Genomic DNA, 24,216 nt, shown 5'->3' on the forward strand with positions numbered 1-24,216 from the left:
ACAGCACTGCAGATGAGCCACATGGACACACGCCATAACACACACACAAATGTAGAAACACACATGGACACTAGAGCCCGTTTTAATTATAAAACCAAATGCTAGATGACAGCATCGCTCCAGGTAGCCAGTCCTCAAGGCCTGTACTCCTGGTGCATTATCATACACTAAACATCGCAGACATGAATATTTCTGAGCAAAGCCCAGTTCACAAATAACAACACATCATATCACATTAGGGCTATGATAAACAACACACACATATACACACAGAAGATCGTATCTGTGACTTTTCTCCTGAGCTGTATTTTACGCTCCTTAAACACAAACACGTACTATCGGATCATGGTATCTGGACCCCTGTATTCTCCAACAGGCCTCTCGGCTTGCAGAGCCGCTCCTATCAGGAGCAGGATCTCAGATAACGTTCCCATTTACCGGTTATGAAATTCTTCAAAGAGGCCGCACAGCCGTGGATGTCTGGGGTGTGTTGTGTGTGTTAACAGGCATGGTGGATGGAGAAATACTATTTGGTGGATGTGTGTTGCAGAAAGCATGTCATATGCAACAGTTCCTCTCCCTCTACTAAAGGCATCTGAGGAGAAAATGTCCCATAAAAAAAATAATAATTATAGCAAAGAACTTGAGAAAAATCTTTTGGAGTTGCATAGAAACAAAAGTAAAAATGCTTTTATGTTTGAATTTACATAGATGGTTTAAATGAATCCCGCTTTTGCTAAAGTAAAAGCAAGAGTGTGTTTTTATGATTTGGAGATAGTTTTCAGTCCGATATCTTTGACCACAGTAGTTTTTCATGCTATGAAAAGTGTTTTGCTGGTTACAGAAATATCTTCAAATGTTGTAATCTTCTTTGTCCACAGACAGCAGCTGTATGTGTACCTGTCTACCTCTAAAATGTAGAGACTCTGCCTCTTCACCTTGCTGCACTAAATAGTAAAAAATATAAAAGAAAGTGAAAAGCATCGGTCCATTATTTTGCCATGTCATTACACTACATAACCCCGTCTGAGAATTTCAAAAGGCTGCGATGCGATGCAAAAACTAGTTTTAAAAGGGCTCAGTTCCCAGTTTCTCCGTTCCGAAAAGCTTTGAACAGCAGGGAGAGAAACGCATACGACATAAGTCAACGTCAAATTGTCTCCATTGTGTCTTGTCTTGTTGAATCCAATGAGTTAACAAAGGGAGAGAAAACAAAATACAAAGCAGGAGAATAAACTGAACGGCATAAAAATTCAAGCATTGCATTGGACTATAATGACCTTCACACGGAACCGTTTGTTGGTAGACACAGTTTTCTAATAATGCCCACACCCCGATAAGATATTTCACTTTGCTGCAGTCTGAGAGAGAAACACTGCTGCTACTGCTGCTGTTGTACTGAGGAAGAGCTGAAGTAATTCATGTGCTGCCTTTGTGCATTTTTGTTTTTTTTGTTTCTTTGTTGTTTTTTTATTTTGTGTGTGTACACATGTGTTGTGCATCTTTGCTTGTAGAAACCATGTGTGGGTGTGTATAAGGTAAAAGCACTCAAAGGTGTTTTGTTTTTTTCTGCTGGTGAGAAGTAAAGCTATAAAACTTTCTTTCATCACCATCATTCTGTCAGGGTGATTAAGGGAAGCATCACTCTAATATGCACTTATTTCACAAAAAGCATTAAACAAGTGACTGAAAGAGATTGAGTTGACTGCGGCTTTTAATACCACTCTTTTTGTGCATTTCATTTTAAATTTCATCTTTGATACATGGGTGTGAAAGGTTAACCGGTAAAAAAAGGCACTTTAGAGAGCGCACGAGAACATTGAAACTAGAGGGAAGCATGATGGAGAAAAGTGATATCATAGAATACAAATAAAGGGGGGGGGGGGTGCAGTCAATGCTCCATCGGTGCTTCTGCATCTTCCTCCTCCTCATCACTACAGGGTTCATAGTCATCATCCAAGTCTGGTTCTCCCTCCTCTGCCTCAATCTCTCCTCCCAGCTCGCCAAGCAGCTGCTCCACATGCTCCAACATCGGCTGGTCATCACATCGCAGCTTACTGTACAGCTGGAGGGGACAAAAATGACAAAAAAGTATAATGCAAGTGTGTAATCGGATAGTAAATAGGAAGTAGGTTACACAGCAGAAATTATGACAAAATGAAGTGCATGAATACAAGAAATGAGATATGATGAGTGAAATGCTCTTGAGAGAAGCCCTTGTGATGCGTCACTGAAGCTATGCTAGTGTATCACTACAGCATCAGTTAGAGGTTTTAAGTGCTGGTTAGCCTGCCTGAAATATTCAACAGCAGCTCAGCTGCATTCTGTCAGCGGGGCAGTCACGGCTTGCAAAACGCTGGTAAACAGTTTTTGTCTTTCATTTGGCAAATCAGCACATTTGATACACCATTCATCCGCACAGGAGACAAAAAGACCATTTATCTTCCTCTTGCTGTTGCGACATGCACGCACACACACGCGCACACAAACGCACACACACTGAGAAATGTATCCTGAAGCACATATGGTTATGTGGTGCACATGTGCACGTACACACACATAATCAAAGTTGTTATCTCAGTGAAATATGCCGTGAAAGAGCAAGATAAAAAAAAAGTCCCGTCCTCAAAGTAGCCAGCTGATTTATCTCTGTAAAATACGCTGCTTGTGTGTAATTACTGAACTCAAAGTGGAGCTGGTGATAAAACTACTGGGGCTACCATTTAGGACAGCAAGTATAACACAGTGTTTCTGTGTGTGCATTTACAGGGTAAGGGGAACTGATACAGTAAGTTATATTTATGCTTTTCTTTCCAGAAACAAAACTAGACAGATAAAGAGGCTGAGTGGGGAATGGTTCATATGATCTAGGAATATTATTCTATTTGGTCTACCAAATGCAGTTAACACACACACACACACACACACACACACACACACACACACACACACACACACACACACACACACACACACACACACACACACACACATTCACTTGAGCTCAGGGACAATAAGCAGCTGAGTGCCATCATTCTTACTAAAAGTGTAACGAGGCCAGGAGAGTGAAGAAGAGTGTGTGTGACTGCTTTGCCCCAGGACCAGTCTCTAAGCAACAGCAGGTCCTGACAGGAGACACGCAGTCCCATGGGAACTCATTTGGAATGTAAGAATGTGTAGTGTGTGTGTGTGTGTGTGTGTGTGTGTAGGGTTGTGTGTATATATTTAAGTGGATGCTGTCTCTGCAGGTTGGAGCTCCAGGGAGGTGGAGCATGACCCAGGCCTAGGCACAAGGTCTGACACTGGCTAAGAACTGACCCTCTCTGCCTGCTTAGAGCACCATATACACACACACACACACACACACACACACACACACACACGTAGAAAAAAAAAAACCACACTGATTTTCATTCTGCCAGTGTCACTCTGAAATGCCTGGAGATGTTTATCCACAACAGGACTGAATAAAAGTTGGGTTTGCTTTAGAATGGACTTGGTTCAATACCCAGAATAATTGCACATTACAGCCTTGGGTAAGAGGTGGAGGTTGTCTTTCATATGAGTTGCATGAGAGAGAAAATAAAGTTAAAAAAAAAAAAAAAAAAAAAAAAGATACAGTGAACATGTGCAAACATACCATCTACAAAACAGAATGCTGCTTGGAAACTGTATTTATACGATATGTGATAATTTTTCACTACAAGTCAATAGCAGTGTGTGTCTGCTGGATGAGATGTGATTATTCACTGTGATGCTTTCAGCTAGCCAAACAAACAGGAGCTGTTCTTTACACATTCCACACCGAGCGCTGCTGAGATCAGCATTGCCGTCGCAAAAAAACACAGGCATTTCTCATTTACAACAGCCTATGTTTTCTCTTCTCACTTTCACGCCCCACAGAGCTGCTTAGTGGGGGGGGGGTGTATGTGTGTAAAATCGTATAACTTTTTTTCATGGTCCACTTTGCTCTACTTTCAAAGCCCAAGTTACAGTCCAAAGCACTCTTGACCACCACCATAAGCACTCTCTCTCACTCACACACACAGGGGTGCATAGACACGTCTGTCCTCACTGTCTACTCGCTCTTCTTTGTCAGCCACGCTTGTGCCCTAGAGAACGGCAGTTGGCCTGTTGGTCCACCACTTTGGTCGAGTTTGAAATTTCGTACAGACATTATTGAATCCCTGTGGGTCAGTGCCACTGACTCTAGTGATCCCCCGACTTTTCCTCTTGCACCAACATGAGTTTGACGTTCGTGCTTCAGAGTGGAATATCCTGACAGCTATTGGGATGATTTGCCATAAAATTGGATACAAACATTTGAAGTCCTTTGAGAATACTTTCAAATGACTTAGACTATCCTCTAGTGCCACCAGCAGGTCAGAGTTTTCACTTACTCAGTAAAATATCCTAACATCTACTGGTGGTACTGGCAGGAAATTCTGTAGGGATTTTCATGGACGATGGATTCAAATGACCTTACTGATGCCATCAGATCCAAATTTAACTGTGACCAATATTTTTGACCAAATACTTGCAGAACTGGTGATATTCCCTTCACCCTCAGTTTAGCTTTATGTTTAGTGCTAGTTAGCAAGTGTTAGCATGCTCACACGTTAACCGAAGAAGGTGAACTTCTTCCTTTTAGTTTCCAGACATTTAGCGGCACGATGTGGCTTTAATCAAATTGGCAGCATTCACAGTGAAGAAACTTCTGCAGAGAAGTGTTGGCAAGTTTGACTTCATGATGATGACAGTAACATCTCCGATTCTAGGCGACAGAATTGAATAGGCTGGTGGAATTTTATACAAAACAGAAATGTGTTTGCTTCAGGTGCACAATGGATTATTGTGCTAGTGCCTCTGGAGCTGAATAAGGTCTAACCCTGTTTATGGCCATTATACTGCAGCCAGCCGGGGCTTTCTGTTTGGTTTAAAGGACTGAACAGGAAAAAAAAAAGAAATCTGCAATACCACAAATAAGTACTGACAAAAATCTGATGCAATACCTTTCAATTCATTGTTTTCCCTGATATGAATGTAATTTCTTTGGATACATTTATAATATGGCCATGCAAAGATTATCTGTAAATGCTATCTTTTGTCCAGTAGGCAGTGGGAAGGGGGTAATAATAAGCACTAATGTACCCTTCATGGAAGAAATTATTCTTTTTCCCTTCATTTCTTAGAAAAAAAAAAAAAAACGACTCTACAACTCATATGGCAGAATAAAGACAGGCTGATTATGTGGTGAAAGCCTAATCATTCCATCATTGTTCACCTTCTACTCCACATCTATACTTAACTTCCTCTTTCATTTTACCTCTTCTTTCATTTCATTTCCTAATGCCTTCATTCTCCCGGCTTGTCTCCTGACCATTTTCCCCTCATGTACTCTGTCTTTGGCTTTCTTTCGCTCACACTCGTACACTCTCACCAAATGACCTACCTGTCAAGGAGATAGATACCTCTTCATACTTCCACATCTTATACTCCCACTTGCATGCACTCACGCTCACTCTCTCTCACACACACACACACACACACACACACACACACAAATGTATTTTGGCAGAATAGTGCCAAAATTTTGCCCTCCTCTAAACTTCCCTCTGTATCTTGAATCCTGCCCCCCCCCATCTTTTTTCTTTTTTTTTAGACCAAACAGAACATTCATACAGTACATCTCCTGATTAGTAAGAGAACAGTAATTAGATGAATTACTTCAACACATTTCTTAACTTCTCTCTCTCACTGTCGCACAGACATACACACACTTGTGGTGAGGGTAAGAGCGTGACGCTGGCTGAGATTAGACCTTCTTGAGTGTGAACAGGGCATGTCGCTGGAAGTCACAGATGCACATACACGCACACATCTTACCACCTCAGTCCTCCAGTCACATCCTCGATAGGGGAAGGCATTAAAATTACATGACAAGCACACCTCGGACCTACCCCCACCCACAATCCGTGCTCATGAGATACCCTTTCAGCCACATCAAATAGTAAAGCTTTTGACCTACGTTTGCCCTAGCTGCCTCTGCGCACACTCACGCACATGTGCACACATGCACACACATATATATATAACACTGTCCTCTGTGCATACACTGCGGATCCTTCTTCAATCGCACCCTATCTGGCAGAGACTCAAATTCCATTTCACGTCCGGTTTACTATTGATTTTACCCTTGCCACTATTCACCAGCTACACCCCCTGCACACACACACACACACAAGCACACACACACACACCCCACATTCAATCTGTTCCCTTCCTTGCCTCCCCTTTCATTCTCTTGTCCTCTCAGCCCATCCAGTCTTTCCTATCATTCCTTTTTAGAGCATGTCAGTTGAATGCAGGGTGTTTGTGTTTGTGTGTATGTGTGCGTGCGTGTGTGTGCGTGCGTGTGCGTGTGTGTGTGTGTGTGTTTGTGTTTGTGTGTGTGTTTCGTGTGTGTGAGCATGCACGCTTATTGATCAGAGAAGAGATGAATAATGAAGACATTTCTTAACAAATAATTAGATATGCAAGTTGGCACACACAACCATAATTAAATATGTGCATCCACATAAGGTGCGCCTACGCATAACCACATGCCTTCTCTCACTGTCTCACACCTCACACACACACACACACACACACACACACACACACACACACACACACACACACACACACACACACACACACACACACACACACTTAGCAAAGTCATAAAGTATGCACAGAAGTGGACTGGCGCCAAAACAAGCCATTGGGCTTTGAGGCTTCATTTCCATGTTGGAGCCCATTTTAACTAGCAGACTGACTCATCGTTAATAATTAACACTCACAGTGATGCTCAGAAACAAAGCTCTGATAGAAACATGGGAGAATCTCGACTACACAGTGCACAGATGCACACACATGTGAGCAAAGGCATTGAGCTGAGAAATTAACAGGGGTTTGTCTTTCCTCCACAATCCACCTCACCTTCTCAAGGTCTTTGAGCATTTACCTTTCACATTATTCTGCGCCTGTTGATTCACTCACTCTACAAAGAAACTATGCTGTTTACTTGTCACGCTCTGACGCCTTACCCAATTCTTCTACCAGTCTCTCCCTGGCTGCAAAAGTGGCTAAGTACTTAATTCTCCCTATTTCTCAATTGCATTTTTTTCAATTTGTTTTTTTTTTTTCCTTTCTCACCACAAAGCTGTCAGCTGAAATCTATATGTGCAATGTGCTCTTATTTTCCTCCCCACAGTTTTTTCCATTCTTCCTCTTGGCAGCTCAAAGCCCACCTCGCTCTTGTCTTAGCTGTGGACATCCCCAGTGGATGATGGTTAGACGGGCCTGTCACTACACTGCTGGCGAGAGAGACAGACATCAATATATTGCCACTCTGCTTCCCCTACTCATCTGTAGAGGAACACGGCAGGGGCAGGAGAGGCAGAGGGAGGGTGGGGAGGTGGGAGGGGAGGTGAAAAGGAGAGGAAAGTAAAGTGAGGGGGGAAAAAAAAAAAAATTGGAGGTGGGGCCTGCCATCCTTCAGTCTGAGCTGTCTGATTTACAAGCCTATTGGATTTTAGACTAACATGAATCACTGCTCCATAGAAGCATTGCTCCCTGACGGAATGACAGAATGAATGAGACACATCACTCCATGGTGTGTGTGTGTTTGTGTGTGTGTGTGTGTAGGAGGATGGTAGAGAAAGACGGGTATATTTAAACCTCTTTGAGACTATACAAAAAGACATTTCTGTGGCAACAATGGAGCTTAGTTAAGATCCTCTCATGTTCACAGTGCTATGTGTAGTCCTTCTCTGACAGGAACTGGTCCTTAGGGGTCTTATCTATTGCAACAGTTTACTGGATATAACTAGCTGTAGCCACAGTTGCAGCATACAGTGGTGAATTCAGATCATTCACTTAACTAAAAACTAAACTATGCTATAAAAATACTCCCACTACAAATCAAAGTCATTCATTCTAAATTTGCACATAAAAGTATCTCAGTATTATTGGGAAAATGTAGTTAAACTAAAAGTACTCGATTGAGGGAAATGGCCCCTGTGAGTGTTATCATATATTCTAAAATTACATTTGTATTCATGCATTAATATTTAAGCAGCTTTTAACTCTTGTAGGATGGGGTGGCCATCACAATATGACCATTAGGACATCATCTAACGATTATTTTCATTATGGATTATTCCATTGATAATTTTCTATCCACAAATAGTTTGGTTTGTAAAATGTACCAAAATAGTGACAAATGGCCATCCCAATTAGAGCTCAAAAATGACACCTTCAAATGTCTTGTTATATCCAACCAACAGTCCAAACCTTAAAATTATTATGTATTCAAGTGCAGTACTTGGGCACATGTACTACGTTAGTTTCCACCGTCATCACTAAGGAGTGATCTTTTTTTTTGTGGGCAGATCTTGACCCGAGTTACCTTCTTAGCATTGGTCAGGTATGATCTGGCTGCCTCCTTCAGTGCCTTCCACTCCTCCATCTCGTCCTCCGTCACTTCCCTTCCCTCTCTTTCTTGCTGCTCCTTTGCTTTTTCAAACTGGAGGTAGCACACCCAGCCGGAGAGATACCACACCTGGGAGTCACAGAGAAAGCAAGAGGGGTTGGTGGGGGAGTGGGGGGAGGCGTGAGATTCTGACAGAGCGAGAAAGTGTTCTTTGTTGCAGTAAGTGAACAATGACAAGGGAAACAGATTTGTAACCCTCACAGAGCATGTCTGCATGAAATCCCACATCCTGCTTTGACAAACGGGTATTACAAATGTGACATGGGATCACACCGACATACACATACACACACAAGCAATCCATCACTCACATAATAACTGTCAGCCTCATTCAATACTGATATATACTATAGCCATTTATGAATGCTGCATGAATGTAAATGCACAAGTGCACATATTGTAGCTTCACAATGAATTTAAACTTGTGACTTGTGGGGTCACCATTTTTCCACTTGTCATTCAAAAAATGTTTTTAACTCTTTAGGAAAAGATGCAATTACTTTTCTGAAAAAATAAAAACACAATATAACAAAATGAAAAATTAATTTCCTCAGGCAAATATCTTTTTTCCATTCCAAATAATATCATACTCAAAGGTTGTGCTGTCGACTATATTAGCTTGCTATTTAATTATATAAAGATAGTTTTTAATATTCTCTTTATCTAAATGTTAAATTCTGTAATTCTGCGCATGGTTTCAATTTTGCACCATAAAATACTTCTTAGAGGCACTTTTCTGCCCTGACAGAAGTCAATGGGGAATGTCTCAGAAAGCAACATTAGCGGGCTCACAAGCCAAGTCTGCCTTGACTCTGGTTTTTCAGTTCCACCATGGCAGCTTATTTTTCAGTGAGGTATTGTACATCGCCACGGTAACTTCAGCTCCACACCGTACCTGCTCCAGAGCAGGTTATGGCTAGAGATGTTTTGATGATTTTGGATCCCAAAAAAAAAAAAAAAAAAATCATTTACAGAAGAGCAATACAAAATAAAATGTTTGTGTGAGGCACGTACAGGGTGAAAGGTGCTGATTACTGCATTAGCAGCCGGTAAGAAGGGCCAGGTCTAGTGAGTGGAAGAACCACTTTTCTTTCCATGACGATTTTAGAAGATGTGAATGTCTGCAGTGTTTCCAGGCAAACCCACAAAAACATCTATAAATAACAGGCAATTTAGATGACCAGTAATGAAATAAAATCTACTGATGAATACACATATGAGTGATTTGTCCATCACACTGTAACCATTTGTGAGAACATGAGAGAGCGAATGCGAATATAAAACACTTAGTTTTAGATTCTAATTATATGATAATATCTTATTTTCTTTCTATGCATATTACTTTTTGCAGCTATAATTGCTCTTTAATAAGAAAAACATCTGCACACTCAGGTCTGTGCAAAATTCATTTACTGAGTCAAGTGTTTGATGAAGGATTTTCTTCAAGCATCATGTAGGTTCAATTCCCACATTTATAGCCTAATAGTATCATCTTATTTTCAAGAGGCTGCTTTAGATCCATCCAAGTGGTAAATGTTTGGCTATTTGTCTGTCTCGTTTACACAACACGGCACCAGCTGAGGGCCAACGGAAAACGACCAGATCAATCCCTGGAGGAGCAATATCATGTGAAGAATAATAGATTATTATCGTATATTGCTCCAATAGGTCCAGTAGGTTAGCTGTTCTTCTTTATAACATGGTAGTGTATTAGTCATAACTTAGATTTAATTTGAAACACAAAGCTGTTTTCTTGGCTCAGTGTATTCATAAATATTTAGTAATAATTCTCTCTTCGAACAACCCTTGGCAAAGACTCTGACACCAGATGTGCGAGCATCACTCAGTTCAAACAGAGCACCTTGTTGAGTTAGGTGTTCAACGCCTCTTAACTTGACTCCTGTTCAGAAAAAAAAAAAAAAAAAACATACAAAATTATTTTGAAGTAATCTCCAGAGTTCAGTGAGGGGAGGCATACTTTTAACTGTAAGTTAGTTTGTTGGAACGTAGCACAATGAGCACGATCTCTTTCTTTTCCATTCACACCTTTTTTTTCTCCAACATAATCACATTCACTGTGCAAAGCCTGCTCTTCCACCTCTAAACACAATCATGTTCACCTCTCAGTGAACTTGGAGGTGTGTGTGCGCCTCTCATCTAAGGCCAAAGATCACCCACCCACTGTTCTTCAAGCACCAAAATACGAACATTAGCTTTATTCATTATTCATTGAGGGCAGAGGCAGTAAAGACCTGCACCTCTGCCAAATCAACCATTTAGCTAACAAACACATCCAGGCATGCCACACTGAATTCAAAATTGCTGCTCCGTATGCTGAGTGGGAGGCTACCCCCTGCAGCCACACTTATCAGAACAACAGCAGCACTGGATAAATGTAGTAATGTCTCAGAACCAGCAGTTTGACATTTCTATCGCTAAAACGTTTTCTGTGAATGCAGAACCTCGGAGAGAAATATTCTTGTGTATATTCAAGAGAGAAAGAGTGAAATTAGGTCACTTAAATTCAACATTTTTGACTTCCTCACAAGTGAGAACCACTGCATGTTTTCAAAACAGCTAGACCAGGGATAGAGAAATTCTTTACAGATGGTCCACTGTGAAATATGTGGATGTGGTAAAAACGGCTCATGCATCTGCCCTCGAAATTAAAACACGAGAAAGCTAATTAAGAACTTCAGAGAATCCACTCTACCCTCCTGCAACCCCAGGCAGAAGCACTCATAATAAAATAAATGCTGTCAATCAAATCACTGGGACTATTGTCGTTTCAAAGTGAAGGCACATCTTAGCTCCCATATGGTGCTGCTGAAGGAAGAACAAAAGCATCATGAATCAGTGGAATACCTTTGAAACAAGATTTGCGAGGAACTAGCTCTGTTGTTTGAGCAGACTTAACGTTATATAAGTAAGGCTCTGACTTGGAGATACACAAGAGCAAGGAGACGGAGGCGAGAGCGAACAACTTATCTGCCGTGCTTAAGAAAGGAAATTAGAGAGAGAGTGTAAGACAAAGAGGGGAGGAGAGAGGGAGCGGGAGGATGAGAGGGAGAGCATTATGCAGTCAAATGCATCTGTCATACATTTCTGACGTCACAAATATGACTCTAGCTATATAACTTTTGATACGATCTGACAAAACACTTTCTGACCATAAGTACTGGGGAGTGCATGCATGTGAGACTGGCTGTAGGCCCGCTCAAAATCGAGTGTCACAGCTGTGCGTCTCTGGAGCAAGTTTAAGAGTTCAGCCCCCTGATGACTGCTCTCAATCTGTCAGCTGAGGGGTGTGTGTGGGAGGCTGAGCCTGAGGGGGAGTCAGAGACAGAGAGAGAGAGAGAGAGAGAGAGAGAGAGAGAGAGAGAGAGAGAGAGAGAGAGAGAGAGAGAGAGAGAGAGAGAGAGAGAGAGAGAGAGAGAGGACGCTGCCGTGCTCTTCTATCTGACACTCGGTGGCACACCTTCACTCCGTCTGCAACTGACAGTGAGGATTTGGAGCACGCTGTCGGCACATAGTTCCCGTTAAAGCACAGTAAATGCCGCCGTTTACGCCACTCTCTAATAAGCATTCAAGTTCTCAGTCGTACTCTGTGTGAGCGTGCAAGTGTTGAGAGCAAGTAATGCAAAAGGGTGGGTGTGTAGATACTTCTTTGTGCACACAGACACAGACACACACATACACACACACACAACAATGGCTCAGCATAAGCAACACAAGTGCTCAGGTTGAGACTTCTTCCTTCCCACTCGGGTCATGAAAGATTTGTCTTGTTCTGATCCTGCAGTAACTACTGCATCATAACAATAAGACAGCCTGAAAGGGGACACATCACTTAATCCTGTGCATTGATGAGTAACGACCTCCTGAACAGAGTCTGTTCAAGAATTGTTCATTAGTCAGGACAGACCGGCCTCACAGTCAGAATATATTGCAATCGTTCATTTCATTCTTGTCGGAGGGAGGAGAATCTTGTTTTCTTTTGCCTTGACCAATCAGTTAGAGATAACTGATAAAGATGCAGTAGCAGTTCTCCGGAGCTGTTCATTTATGGTTCTTTAAGACAAATGAGGAAATATGCTGATTATTTCTGTATTTCTGACTTAAGTCTGTGTTGATCTCAACCACACGCAATTTACTGGGCCAACCCTATAAACGTGAATGTCGTGAGTGACTGATGAAATCACACCACTAGTCGTCCAGCTGAGTTTTAGTTTTCCCATTGACTGTTGCTCTCACAAAATGATTAGGCTAGAACGAGCAGTGTTGCCAACTTGGCACCTTTTGTTGCTAGACTTCCCAAATTTTCCAAAAACCACCCAGACACAAATCTTAGCTACTTTCCGTGAAGACAGTCTCCAGTATTTCCCTGTGAGTGTGAGGTCTGGCTTTATGTCTGCAGGCACAGCTCTCAATGCTGACTGCACGGCAGCTGCCATGACTGAGCTTTTAACTTAAGTTAATGCAGCTGAAAGCAGAGCACAGTGTGTGTGTGTGTGTGTGTGTGTGTGTGTGTGTGCTGATTTTGTCAGATGAAGTCGCAGGTATAAAATCAGAATTTCAGCACTGCAGAGCAGCAGCTTGGAAATGGCTTGGAAGTGACAATGGACCACGATGCAGTCACTTTTTCATTATTGTTCTGTTGTTTGACAGCAGAAACAGAAAGAACATGTAGATGAGAACAGCTTCCATGGGAACTCAGCTGTTTTAAAACACTGTATATGTGAGCACAGAGAGTGGGAGAGAAGCAAACAGATAAAGGGCTGAAAGCAGCTGACACTAGGCTGAAGGCAAATAACCTATGTTGCAGTCCAGCTATTTACCAGGTTTTGACCTTGCCTTGTTCATAGATATAGTGAGGCAGCTACCTATGTAGGATAAAAACCACAGAAGGTCACCCTGGCCCTGACTGGTTGTTTGTTTCAACAACCAGCTGTCAGACAGGACGACACCAGAGTAATTGGTATTGCTGAACAAATTGCAGAGATCTGGAACCAGGCTAGAAACAGACATGCTGGAAATGCATAACCAAATCTTTACTGGACAACTGCTTGGACACCATTTCATTGCTTACCTGGACAACCTCATCGTCCTCCTCCAGAAGACCCTCCAACACATCTACTGCCATCTAATGCAAAGAGAGAGCGGAAGACAGGGGGGTGAGATTGAAATGAAGATTGGGAAAAAAAAAGAAAAAAAGAAAATCATCAGAAGATAGTAATTGCAGCAAAACCATTTTAGGCTTAAAACATTAATCAGTGAACACACATAGTACCCACAGACAAACAAACACACCCGGACAAACACACAGATGCTGTGCATCTCCCAGGCACCTTGATCAATCACAGCGATCAGAGGGTCTGATAAGATTCTGGGGCCAGTGTCACATACGCAACATTGTCGATACCAACAAGACAACAGACATAGACGTCGATAGACACACTCACCAGTGCTTATCGCACAGTCAATAGTCACTTTGGCCATGCTGTTCAATAGCCCTTTTAATGCATTAACTGACATTAGCAGTCAATATATTCTTAGGATCCACCCCGATCCACAGGACGCATGATAAACCTAAAGATCAGCCTGAACCACCATCTCTAGCTCCCCCCTCACAAGATTTTCTCTAATTTCCTCTCTGTGGTGTCCTGGAGAGAGAGCTTAAGGTCTGAAAGGAGTTTAATGTCAGGTGACCTTTGCCGTAGTGCTTCACTATTGGGGTCAGTTTCTGTGGGAAGTTTCTATTACAGAAAACAGACCTTGACTAAAGTAGGCTGTGTATTTGTTTTGCTCTGCCACTCGCCTTGCGGATTCTGTGGTTGTGGTGTCTGTGTGTGTCTGTGTGTGTCTGTGTGTGTGTGTGTGTGAAGCCCCAGGTGATGATATATTGATTTTTGTCAACTTCAGGTTGGAGGCGACTGTTAGCCAATCACCCGTGGTGAAGGGCAAGAATAAAAGACATGCACGTACCTGTGCGCGTGCACACACACACACACACACACACACACACACACACACACACACACACACACACACACACACACACACACACACACACACACACACACTACCACGCAGTCACACACCACAACAAAGCTACACACAACAGTGAGCACAACAAGCAGTACTTGTTTCTTGTTAAGGCAGTCTTATTAGCTGGAGAGCCTCCTAGTTTTTTCCCCTCCCGCTCTTTGGAGTTCTCTTCTCTTTTCATTAAGCCTACGTGGTTCCGGTGGTGATAAAGAGGTCTGTTGCCTGGGTAGACTGAGGAGAGCCAGGTTAATTGAGAGGATCTCGTTAAGAGTGAGCAAATGTGCGTGTCAGGGAGTCAGTTGATTGATTGCTAGACCAATTATCAGCTGAAAACCCATTGTCCTTAATTAATTAATGACTGATTAAAAATACACAAACAAAAACACCTAATCCCAGCTGATGATGAATGGATTCATGCTCAGCGTCAGAATTATCTACTTGACTTTCGTTGAATCACACTAATGTGACAGACTCACACCCTTGCACGCACACATACGCACACGAACGCACACAGTAATTCAAGCCAAGCGCAAGATACAAGAGATAGGAGCAAAGATCTGTCCGGGTATTAAACAACTGATAGAACAGGCAGTTTCGGAGCAACAAAAATAGAACAAGAGATATCTGGGAGCCAGGATAAGTGAGCAGTCTCCTTGCTAACTACACTGGTCAACCCAGGGGCGAGTGATTAAAGATTCAGAGTTTCTTAAGCCGCTTCATGCTCTAAACAACAACAAGATTAATATTCTCGTGAAGATAAGGGGTACAACGAAGGAAAAAGTGAGAAAATTAGAGGGAAGACTACGAAAAAAGTGTCTTAGTAAACAATGTAAAACTGGTCCATGAACAACAATGGAGCACCGCAAAGACACACGCACGGACACGCACACAAACACACACACACAAACACGCCAAAGACACCTCGTACATGTTGTCCTCTTTCTTTCAAGACCTGTTAAAAGGAAAAAAAAACTGTACTCTGGGGAGGAACTAATTTATAACGGCCATTGTGTGCGTGTGCAGTTGGTGTATGCGTGTGTGTAATCTTCAGGCAATTTTGTTTAACAGAATCATTTTACCGGAGCGCACAGCAGAGACAGGAGAAAGACAAATCACTTTACAAGTGAGGGCAAGCCGTATCTCTAACACACAGAAACTCATACAAACTGACACACAAACACACACACACACACACACACACACACACACACACACACACACACACACACACACACACACACACACACACACACACACACACACACACACACACACACACACACACAGGGACGTCTACACTTAAGTAAATAAATCCTAGGGATGTCAGTGCTAACTGTACTTCCAAGCAACATTGGAAAGCACAAGCTGTGCTCCATCCTGAGGTAAATGTAAGAACAGAAATGTTAAATGAAAAACATGAAAGAAAACAAGAGTGACAACGACAAGGAAAGTAACTACCCATCAGCCACTGTGACAACTACACCGAACAGACACCTTAATGGCTGCCAGGGGAGGGCGTCTTTCGGTCTGTCTGTCCGCTATGTGGCAAGTGAATTAGTGGTGGTGATAGGTGATGATGATGATGGTAATGTGTGTGTGACAGTGAGAAAACGGGGATCTCTGAGGGTTGTGTGACAACACACATTATTAAACCATGAAATAACATGTCAGTATAGACAAGCAATAAAGCAGGAATTCAGATATTATTTCATTAAGTGTTTATTGTCTATAAAATGTCAGAAAATGCTGAAAAATATGAATTACAATGTTCTTGAGTTAAAATGATATAAGCAGAGAAAAGCTGAAAATTCTTGCATTGGAGAAGCTGGAACCAGAGAATGTTATTTTTTTCATAAACTACTTAAAGAATTAATAGATTAACAAAACTCCAAATAATCAACTAATTATCTCAGCATTGGTTTAGTCTGTAAATCAGAAGATAAAGTGAAAGATTTCCATAACAACCTTCACATCACTGCTTTTCTCAAACCAACACTCCAAAACCCAAAGATATTCATTTTACATTGGTATATAACAGAAAAAGCAGCAAATTATCCTATATTAAACAATGGAAGCAGTGAATTTTTTGATTAATAAATGACTAAAAACAAGTAATCAACTATGAAAACTTGTAGATTAATCTCCTGTCCATCAACCAATCTGTTAATTTACTAGTTGTTTCAACATTAAAGAAACCAGCTCAGAAACACTTAAACAAAACCACAAGCAGCTGGATGATAATACCTCCACAGTTGTCTCTCTTCTGCTGCTTTCAAGCACCTCTTATGTGCTCCTACTCTAGTTCCATTACAGCTGTGGAAATCACAAACAGATTTGGCATGCATTCAAGTGTTTCTCCTCAAAAACAATCAAAAGGGAAAAAAAGACGTTTAAAAAAAAAATAAATAAAAAAAAAAAAAAAGCTATTTTCTTCCCTTCCAAATTAAGTGGCACAGATCCACGTCTTTGCTGTAACAGGAGACTGAAGAGATGCGCCGCAGTCATGTAACTGATGTTTCATGAATTTATTAACCCACTGTCTTCTCACTGCCAGCGTACTTACACAGACCATGAGATATCATGTACACAATTGCAACTTTTACTATCAGTTGATGTGAGTGTTTCCATGACTTTGACCTTCTATTATAGTAACGCAACTATCATAAAATATCAACTTCATCAGGAAATTTTATTCCCATGCTGAGCTTTTCATGTGATCAACGCTTACAAATTGAAAGGAAATCTCTCTTTTAGAAGAGACACTTTGAAAGTCATGGCCCTTACAGACTTTGCAGTTCAAAAGATGACTTTTTCTCCTGCACTGACACTATTATTTATGTGCAACACTTTCCTACTTTGGCTTTACCTTTGTTATTGCAGAAGCCACCCACCAATACTGAGTTGGTGACCACCTCTATGAATGTCAGAAGAAATGAATATACTTTAATGAAATAAAACTTCTATCTTCAAGGAAAAAGGATCATAGGTCCTGTTTCACAGAGCAAAGCTCATATGTAAGAACGTGTGAGGTTCTTATTTAGTTTGTCACCCGGTGATCTCAAATGATGAAATGCTGCCACTGAGGGAAACTTCTTTTTTTTTTTTTTTTCCTTTCTGTAATTTCACATGGTCACAACCATGCACTATACTGTTATTTTTTCCACTAACTATCAAGATAATACCATACACCCTGATTACCTGGCCAAAGTAATCACACTATGGGATTTTTGTGTTGCTAAATCCCTAAGTTTTCAATTCAAAGTCAATCCATAGTGGATTGAATGTACAAGGCCAAACTGTATTCATCAGAAAAAGAGTTTAATCTCCAACTCAGACAGGCCAGTGCTTTTCAGCAAAGACCATCAAGGCTCTTCTACTACTTCTGCTATTCTAAAGTGAACTATTATTTACCTGAAATAGCTGTTCACTCTATAAAACTACAGAGAAAAACTAAATTTGCTTTAATGTTTCTTTGGCAAATACATTTATCAACATTTCAAAGCCTTAGCACAGTTTGGAACACCAAACAAATTATTCAACAGGGAAAAAAATACAGACAAATGGTCATATTCTGGCACCCTGCTAAGAAGGTAGCCTCACTCTACAGACTGGAAGCACACAACCTCACACAGGGTTTAGAGTTGTGATAGATTTACAGTGCACAGGGAGAGACAGCAAGCAGAAAAGTGAGCGAGAGTGTGTGTATGTGGGATAGAGGGGGAGAGGAAGGAATGAGACGAGAGGATGTTCCTATCAAATTCAGCTAAGTCGCAGTCTGGGAGAAATGGAAAGAATATTTTTCTCAGCTTCCACTCTTTAACTCAATTTCCATCAGAAACTTTCAAAAAGGCGAATACGACCAAAGTTGTGCATGGATGTGTCTGCACATACACGTGTGCGCAGCAAAAATATCCAGGTTATGAAGCACTCGGAGTGGGTGCAGTTTGTGTTTGGGGCATGATGACACCAACAGGAGGATGAAGACAAACGACACGTCAGAAACTGTGGACCGAGACGTTGTCATTTTACTGACACACCTGACAGCTCATCTCCCCCGCGCGCACACACACACACACACACACACAAATGCCTCAGCTGCTGTTATACAATTTGTGGGGGGGGGGGGGGGGGGGGGGGGGGGGGGGGTACATGTTCTCATAGCTGAACTGCTGTTGGTGTGGCAGCAATCACAGAAAATGACTTCTAGCGTTAATGACTGTTAGGGGGTTTTAGCACTGAAGTGAATCTAGTGAGCCACTAAAATCAAAGCCATTAATACTGGAAAGTGATGAGTGATTTAGTTGACAAGGGCACTGTATCACAGATATGGCAGCAATTCATCAGAATAAAGGTTCAATTTTTTTATTTTTTCATTCCTTCTCTCCATCCCTCCTCCCCCTGTGCGCCCCCTTAACCCCGTCCCTCTCTGTAAATACCACTCTTCAATTATTGACACTGAACTCTGGAGGGGATAAAGACCAGGCATGGCCTTCCCACCTTCGGTGCCATTCGCTAGAAAGGAAAGCACACAAACGCATGTAGACACACATACAAATGCCAGGCCGCCCTCCCACCATGAAACATACACAGACCAACAACAGTAGAGTGTACGAGCACAAGACACAAATATTTTTTACCTCGTATTCCTCGGACTCAATGAGCAGTTTGGCTGTGGTGATGCGGGACTCATATGGAGGGATCACACTCTGCAGAAAAAAGAGAAGGTCGCCAGCTCTGCAGTGAGTATTTACACAAGCGTCCAATATTACAATTCTTTTCTTTTGTCTGATAAAAACCATAAACAATACAGTTCCAAGGTAAAGAAAAAAAATAAGGGAAAAAAAACTCTCTCCAGCTATGTGGCTGTTAATCACGGTGAATGTGCCAGCAGGCCTGAGTTCAGATTAACCTTCTCCAGTACATAAACATCCTAACAGGATTGCCACTGGGATTTTTGCATCAAATCATTATGCAAACCCCTCATATATCACATTTAATCAGTTATAATTGTAAATTCAGGTATCGTTTATTAGGAGCAATTCAGTACACATCTCATCACAGAACAGCCACTTCCTTCTTTTTGTTGAATTTCCTGTAGTAATTTGCTTACTTTATCCTTTAGACCTTTTTCTGTTGTTGCCTAGTGCTCTCATATCCGCTTTCTCCTCACACACTCTCAGAAAGACAGACAGACAGACAGACACACACACACACACACACACACACACACACACACACACACACACACACACACACACACACACACACACGTTTGTAAAGTATTTGTTCCATCTTTTATTTTTTATTATCCCTCGTTTCATTATCTCTGCCTTTTCATCTCTACTGGTGTCCTTATGTTTGTGCTCTCTGCAAAGCACACTGTGACAATCCTGTTAGTTGAAAGTGCTTTATAAATAAACTGGGATCTTATGAGGGCTGGTTGCTGTCAAAAAAAAAAAAACAAAAAAAAAAAACAAGCACAGCTCCAACTCACCTGCACGCCTTCCTCTGTGCTAGAAGAAGCTGCAGTCTGTTTCTGGGCAGGAAGCCACAATCCAACGCTCTTCAACAGGTATTCTCTACCCTCCTGAAGACGGCAAATCACATAAACATTTAAATTCACAGGCACATATGTATGCATGTACAACTATACTCCCAAACGCACAAAACAAACAAACACAAATCAACAGCTGTAAGAGTAAAGTGAAATGATTTAATGAGTATACTTCTACAAACTGCATCATGAATGTTATATAGATATCAACAACCTCTTGATTGATGATCAATTTTATTCTTTTTTTTTTTTTTTTTAATTATTACCAAAGTATTCAAAAAGAGACTTTGGCTGCTAGATGTGGGATGCTGGAGCCAGCCTGACCCCTGCAGCTTACAGATAGTATTACAGATCCACTTCTGCTTTACAGTGTTTCATTTTTCCTCAGTGTGGAGATGTAAGAGCATAAAGGATCATTTTCACAGATAGTCTTGGGTTTCCGCTGCTGACACCATGCCAATGCAAAGAAGATGAAGTGAGTTTTACCAGCGGGGGCCTCAGAACTGAATAAATATACAAAGAACTTGAAAAAAAAGTGTTTTTCCACAATGTTCCTCCAAAAGCTTTACTGCAAACTGTATGAAACTGTTGCCAGAGACCTCAGCAAGGTGGTTATTATGTTTTTGAAAAGCAATGTCTAGCCACGTTAGACATCACTGCTGTTGTTGTAAGTCTTAGTCAACAACATATGAGAACTGTAAAAAGGAGTCATGTGTTTTATTCAACTCATATACACTTTGGTGACCTGAAAAATTCATAAGAGAAAGTCAAAGCACTTTCAAAGTTCTTTCAGAAAGACAGCGCAGAAAGGTTTCTCTCAGAAAGGTTTTACCTTGAATGAATCTGCCTTTAATAACAGCTGGTAAAGCAGCAACATCTCAAACAATCAGTAAAAAGAAAAAGTATTATTATTAAGATATCAAAATATGCTGCACACTGTGCAACTTTACAAAATGAGTTGAATAGGCTGCTTCCTCATCCCTTCCTCTTTATCAGATGACTATATGACCTCAGCGATCTGCCTAGTAATTAACATTCATATCGGCATGACCTGTCTTTGTATGTGTGTGTTAATGTAAGTGTCCATCTGCTGATTAATGGCATACAATTCAATTTGCTCAGAATAATTAACTCAGAAGATTCCCGCTTTAATGTGGTGATAACTCATCCTGAGTGTGTATGTGTGTGTGTGTGTGTGTACTGACCTGGTTTTTCTCTGTACTGAACAGGTAACTGGCCATGAGCTGTAGAGCCTCCGGGTTGTCATGGTGATACTGTAATGCTCTCTCGATGAACTCTCTGCACTTGTCTGCAGCTCCCTCCTCCATGCTACAGGCGCACGATCACATAAACATGGAGACAAAGACAATTCTCAACTTATTACCAAACAGTAACCTTAACAAGAAGTTGTATGTGTCAAGAATGTAACTCTGTTTGCACCAGTACCAGAGGTCTGTTAGGTAAATCTCAGCTATGGAGCAGTAGGCTACACTAACATCCTTTGCTGTGGGGAGCTCAGGGCCCTCATCTGGTTGGGAAGCAGCTCCGGCCTGAGCCTGTTTAAAGAGCAGAGGGCAGATGACCTGAAAGTTTTATAAAGTTCGAAATCAAAAGATAATGAACATGCAGATTTTTTATTAACAAGTCATTGAGTAAAGAAAATACCCGCATAACCTCATCTCAACAGGCCTTTTTCAAGAAAAACATTTTGGCTTGTCATAGTAGAAAAAGCGCACGTGTACATAACAAAATGGAGGTTGGCTGCTTCAGTTTCAGTGTCCTGGTACTGTGCCAGCTGGCTCACAGTCACACTGTCATGGCTTAACACTTGGAACACTTGAATGTTATTAGTAACACCTGTGCTTTTCCTACTATGACAAAATGACTGGTGTGAAAAAGGCCTGTGAAGATTTAAATTATGCAGAATAGCTCAGACACTTTCTTTCTTCGATGCATTTGTTCGGTAAATAATAAAGGTACTGGAATTCGAATTCTAATCAATACCATAATCACAGTTATTTAAATGGATACCAACGATAAACTGTTAAACAACTACTGAATTAAGTTGGAATTAACTGCACTAATATGCACTGCTAAACTAATGTAAGAGAATATTTTCACCAGTACACCTCAACACTGTACCATTATTACAACTAATACATTTTCTCCTTTGCCTTATGGTTTACTTTATTCTTGTACTCAATACTATGCCATGCTTTTTCCTGTTTGTTAATTTTTACTTTAATACTACAGTTTTATTGCATTGCACATTATTATGTACTGTGTATGCTAAAATATTCTCTGCATGCTTATTTGAATAATTCATTGAATTGCTTCTGAAAACATCACACTCAGTCCAATGCTGTAAATTGTCAACACAAGAAACTGAAAATTCTCAGCATAAAATACAGGTTAATGGGGCATCACAGTGGCTCACCTGGTAGAGCATGCACTATAAAGGCTTAGCCCTAACTGCAGCCCTTTGCTGCATGCCATCCCCTCTATCTCTCTCTCTCCCTGACTTCCCTGTCTCTCTCACTGTGGCTATCAAAATAGAGGCAAATAACACAGAATTATCATTTCTGTGGTGATTTCAAGGTATCACAATTTTCAAATAATTACCTGTAATTTATACGTGGTTTGCAAAATATGTCAGTACTACAGTTATAGGTCATGGGCCATAACAACACCCTGAATGTGTCAGATAGATTAAATGGATTCGATAGCAAGATGGATAGATATTTGTACACTGTCCAAGAGCACCCCCTTGTGTAGATAAATAATATTACAGTAAGCATTAAGGCTTGAGCAGGCTTAAATAGCATTTCTCCCTAGATGTAGAACATATGTAAGTAAGGAAACCACAGAGGGTGTATGAGTGTGTATAGGTGTGTACTCACTGTGGTCTGTGCTTGTTTTTCCAGTGCAGACAGTAGGACCTGTATTCCTCTAGTGTAGTAGTCCACAGCCTCCTGACCAGTGTGGATCTGTCCGAGGTACATGTACTTACTGTGGCCTACATCTGGGCTCATCTCCACTGCACGGAGAAAAACTTAGAGACACTAGGTCAAGGAAGCATCCAACAACCATCACTGCATTAAAACAACATGGAAAAATCACAGCAGTACTGAAATAAAATGATTGTATTACTGACACACATAGAATAACAAAGAAAAAAATGCTTAAAAGGATATCCCCTTAGCTTTCTGTGTGTCTCCTAGTTCAGAGGAGATGTGTCCCAGCATATCCAGAGCTTGCAGGTTGGTGGGCTCCACATCCAGAGCTCGTTGACAGAAAAGCCCAGCCATCTCAAAGTCAAAACTGTCCATGCACTCCTCTGTCTGTACAATAGATCATCACATGACATAACAAACATGCAGCAGCTGATCAGAATCAAAAAATACATTTCAATGACACAGATCTGGGTCTTGTCTTTGCTATAGATATCTTGTCAGTGTGACCTTCTCTAGTAGTTGTTGCACAGAGTACTTCTCAGCTGTCTTCTTCTTGGCTTTTTCATGCATTCTCAGTTTCACCCTTTCCTGAGGTGACAGTCCAGCAAATCCTGCATCTGTTGTAATGGCGAGAGAGGAGAGGTAACGTTATTTTTATCTTGTTTGGTTTCCTAAGGTCAATCAAAACATTACACGTTAATATCAACTACTTGCTGTCTCAGAGCTTGACATTTACGTTTCATACTGTAAATAACAAGCAAAATGATAAATGACTGAACAACTTACCACTGTTTGGACGGTTCTCTTTCCGCTTTGGTTTATTTTTCTTTTTGCCCTTAGCCTGCCCTCCCATTCTGATAAAAAAAATACGTCTTATACTTCCAGAACTTCTGCTTTAAAACATAATTTTCCCAAAGTGTGAATCTGAAACACGCGTGTAAAGCAAGTGTAGTTGATCTGAAGCTACGCAATGCGCAGGCGCTGATCAGTGACTAGGTGGCTGCTACGGAAAAAGGTAGTGGACATAATTCGTGCGGTTCCGAAGTAACCATTTTGACAATGAGGCACAGAAAAACAATATTTTAACGGTCCATATGGTATCTATTGTGTTTTAAGCGTCTTCA

The 24,216-nt window shown here is 41.2% G+C and overlaps 1 protein-coding gene across 1 annotated transcript; it reads right to left on the reverse strand.

The window, feature by feature from the left end:
* Window positions 1-1,696: 1,696 nt before the first annotated feature.
* LOC139612851 (uncharacterized) lies at window positions 1,697-24,077 on the reverse strand. The gene is made up of 11 exons (XM_071468932.1): window positions 23,879-24,077; window positions 23,600-23,709; window positions 23,333-23,479; window positions 23,039-23,191; window positions 21,585-21,694; window positions 21,344-21,467; window positions 20,079-20,171; window positions 19,222-19,290; window positions 13,626-13,679; window positions 8,453-8,605; window positions 1,697-2,065 (listed from the first exon to the last, which is right to left on the reverse strand). The coding sequence occupies exons 1-11, from the start codon at window positions 23,943-23,945 to the stop codon at window positions 1,892-1,894; spliced, it is 1,254 nt and encodes a 417-aa protein (XP_071325033.1). The 5' UTR covers window positions 23,946-24,077; the 3' UTR covers window positions 1,697-1,891.
* Between the last annotated feature and the right edge of the window lie 139 nt (window positions 24,078-24,216).

Source organism: Trachinotus anak, unplaced genomic scaffold (genome assembly GCF_046630095.1).
Source record: "Trachinotus anak isolate AG129_WGS33_773 ecotype Australia unplaced genomic scaffold, CSIRO_AGI_Tana_v1 ptg000032l, whole genome shotgun sequence".
Classification (NCBI taxonomy): domain Eukaryota; kingdom Metazoa; phylum Chordata; class Actinopteri; order Carangiformes; family Carangidae; genus Trachinotus; species Trachinotus anak.

Coding starts and splice junctions, on each gene's coding strand:
- LOC139612851 (XM_071468932.1), bottom strand. CDS start 23,945: ATGGGAGGGCAGGCTAAGGGCAAAAAGAAAAATAAACCAAAGCGGAAA. Junction 23,192..23,332: donor ACACACAGAAAGCTAAGGGG/ATATCCTTTTAA, acceptor TAGTGTCTCTAA/GTTTTTCTCCGTGCAGTGGA. Junction 8,606..13,625: donor AGGACGATGAGGTTGTCCAG/GTAAGCAATGAA, acceptor TGTGACTCCCAG/GTGTGGTATCTCTCCGGCTG.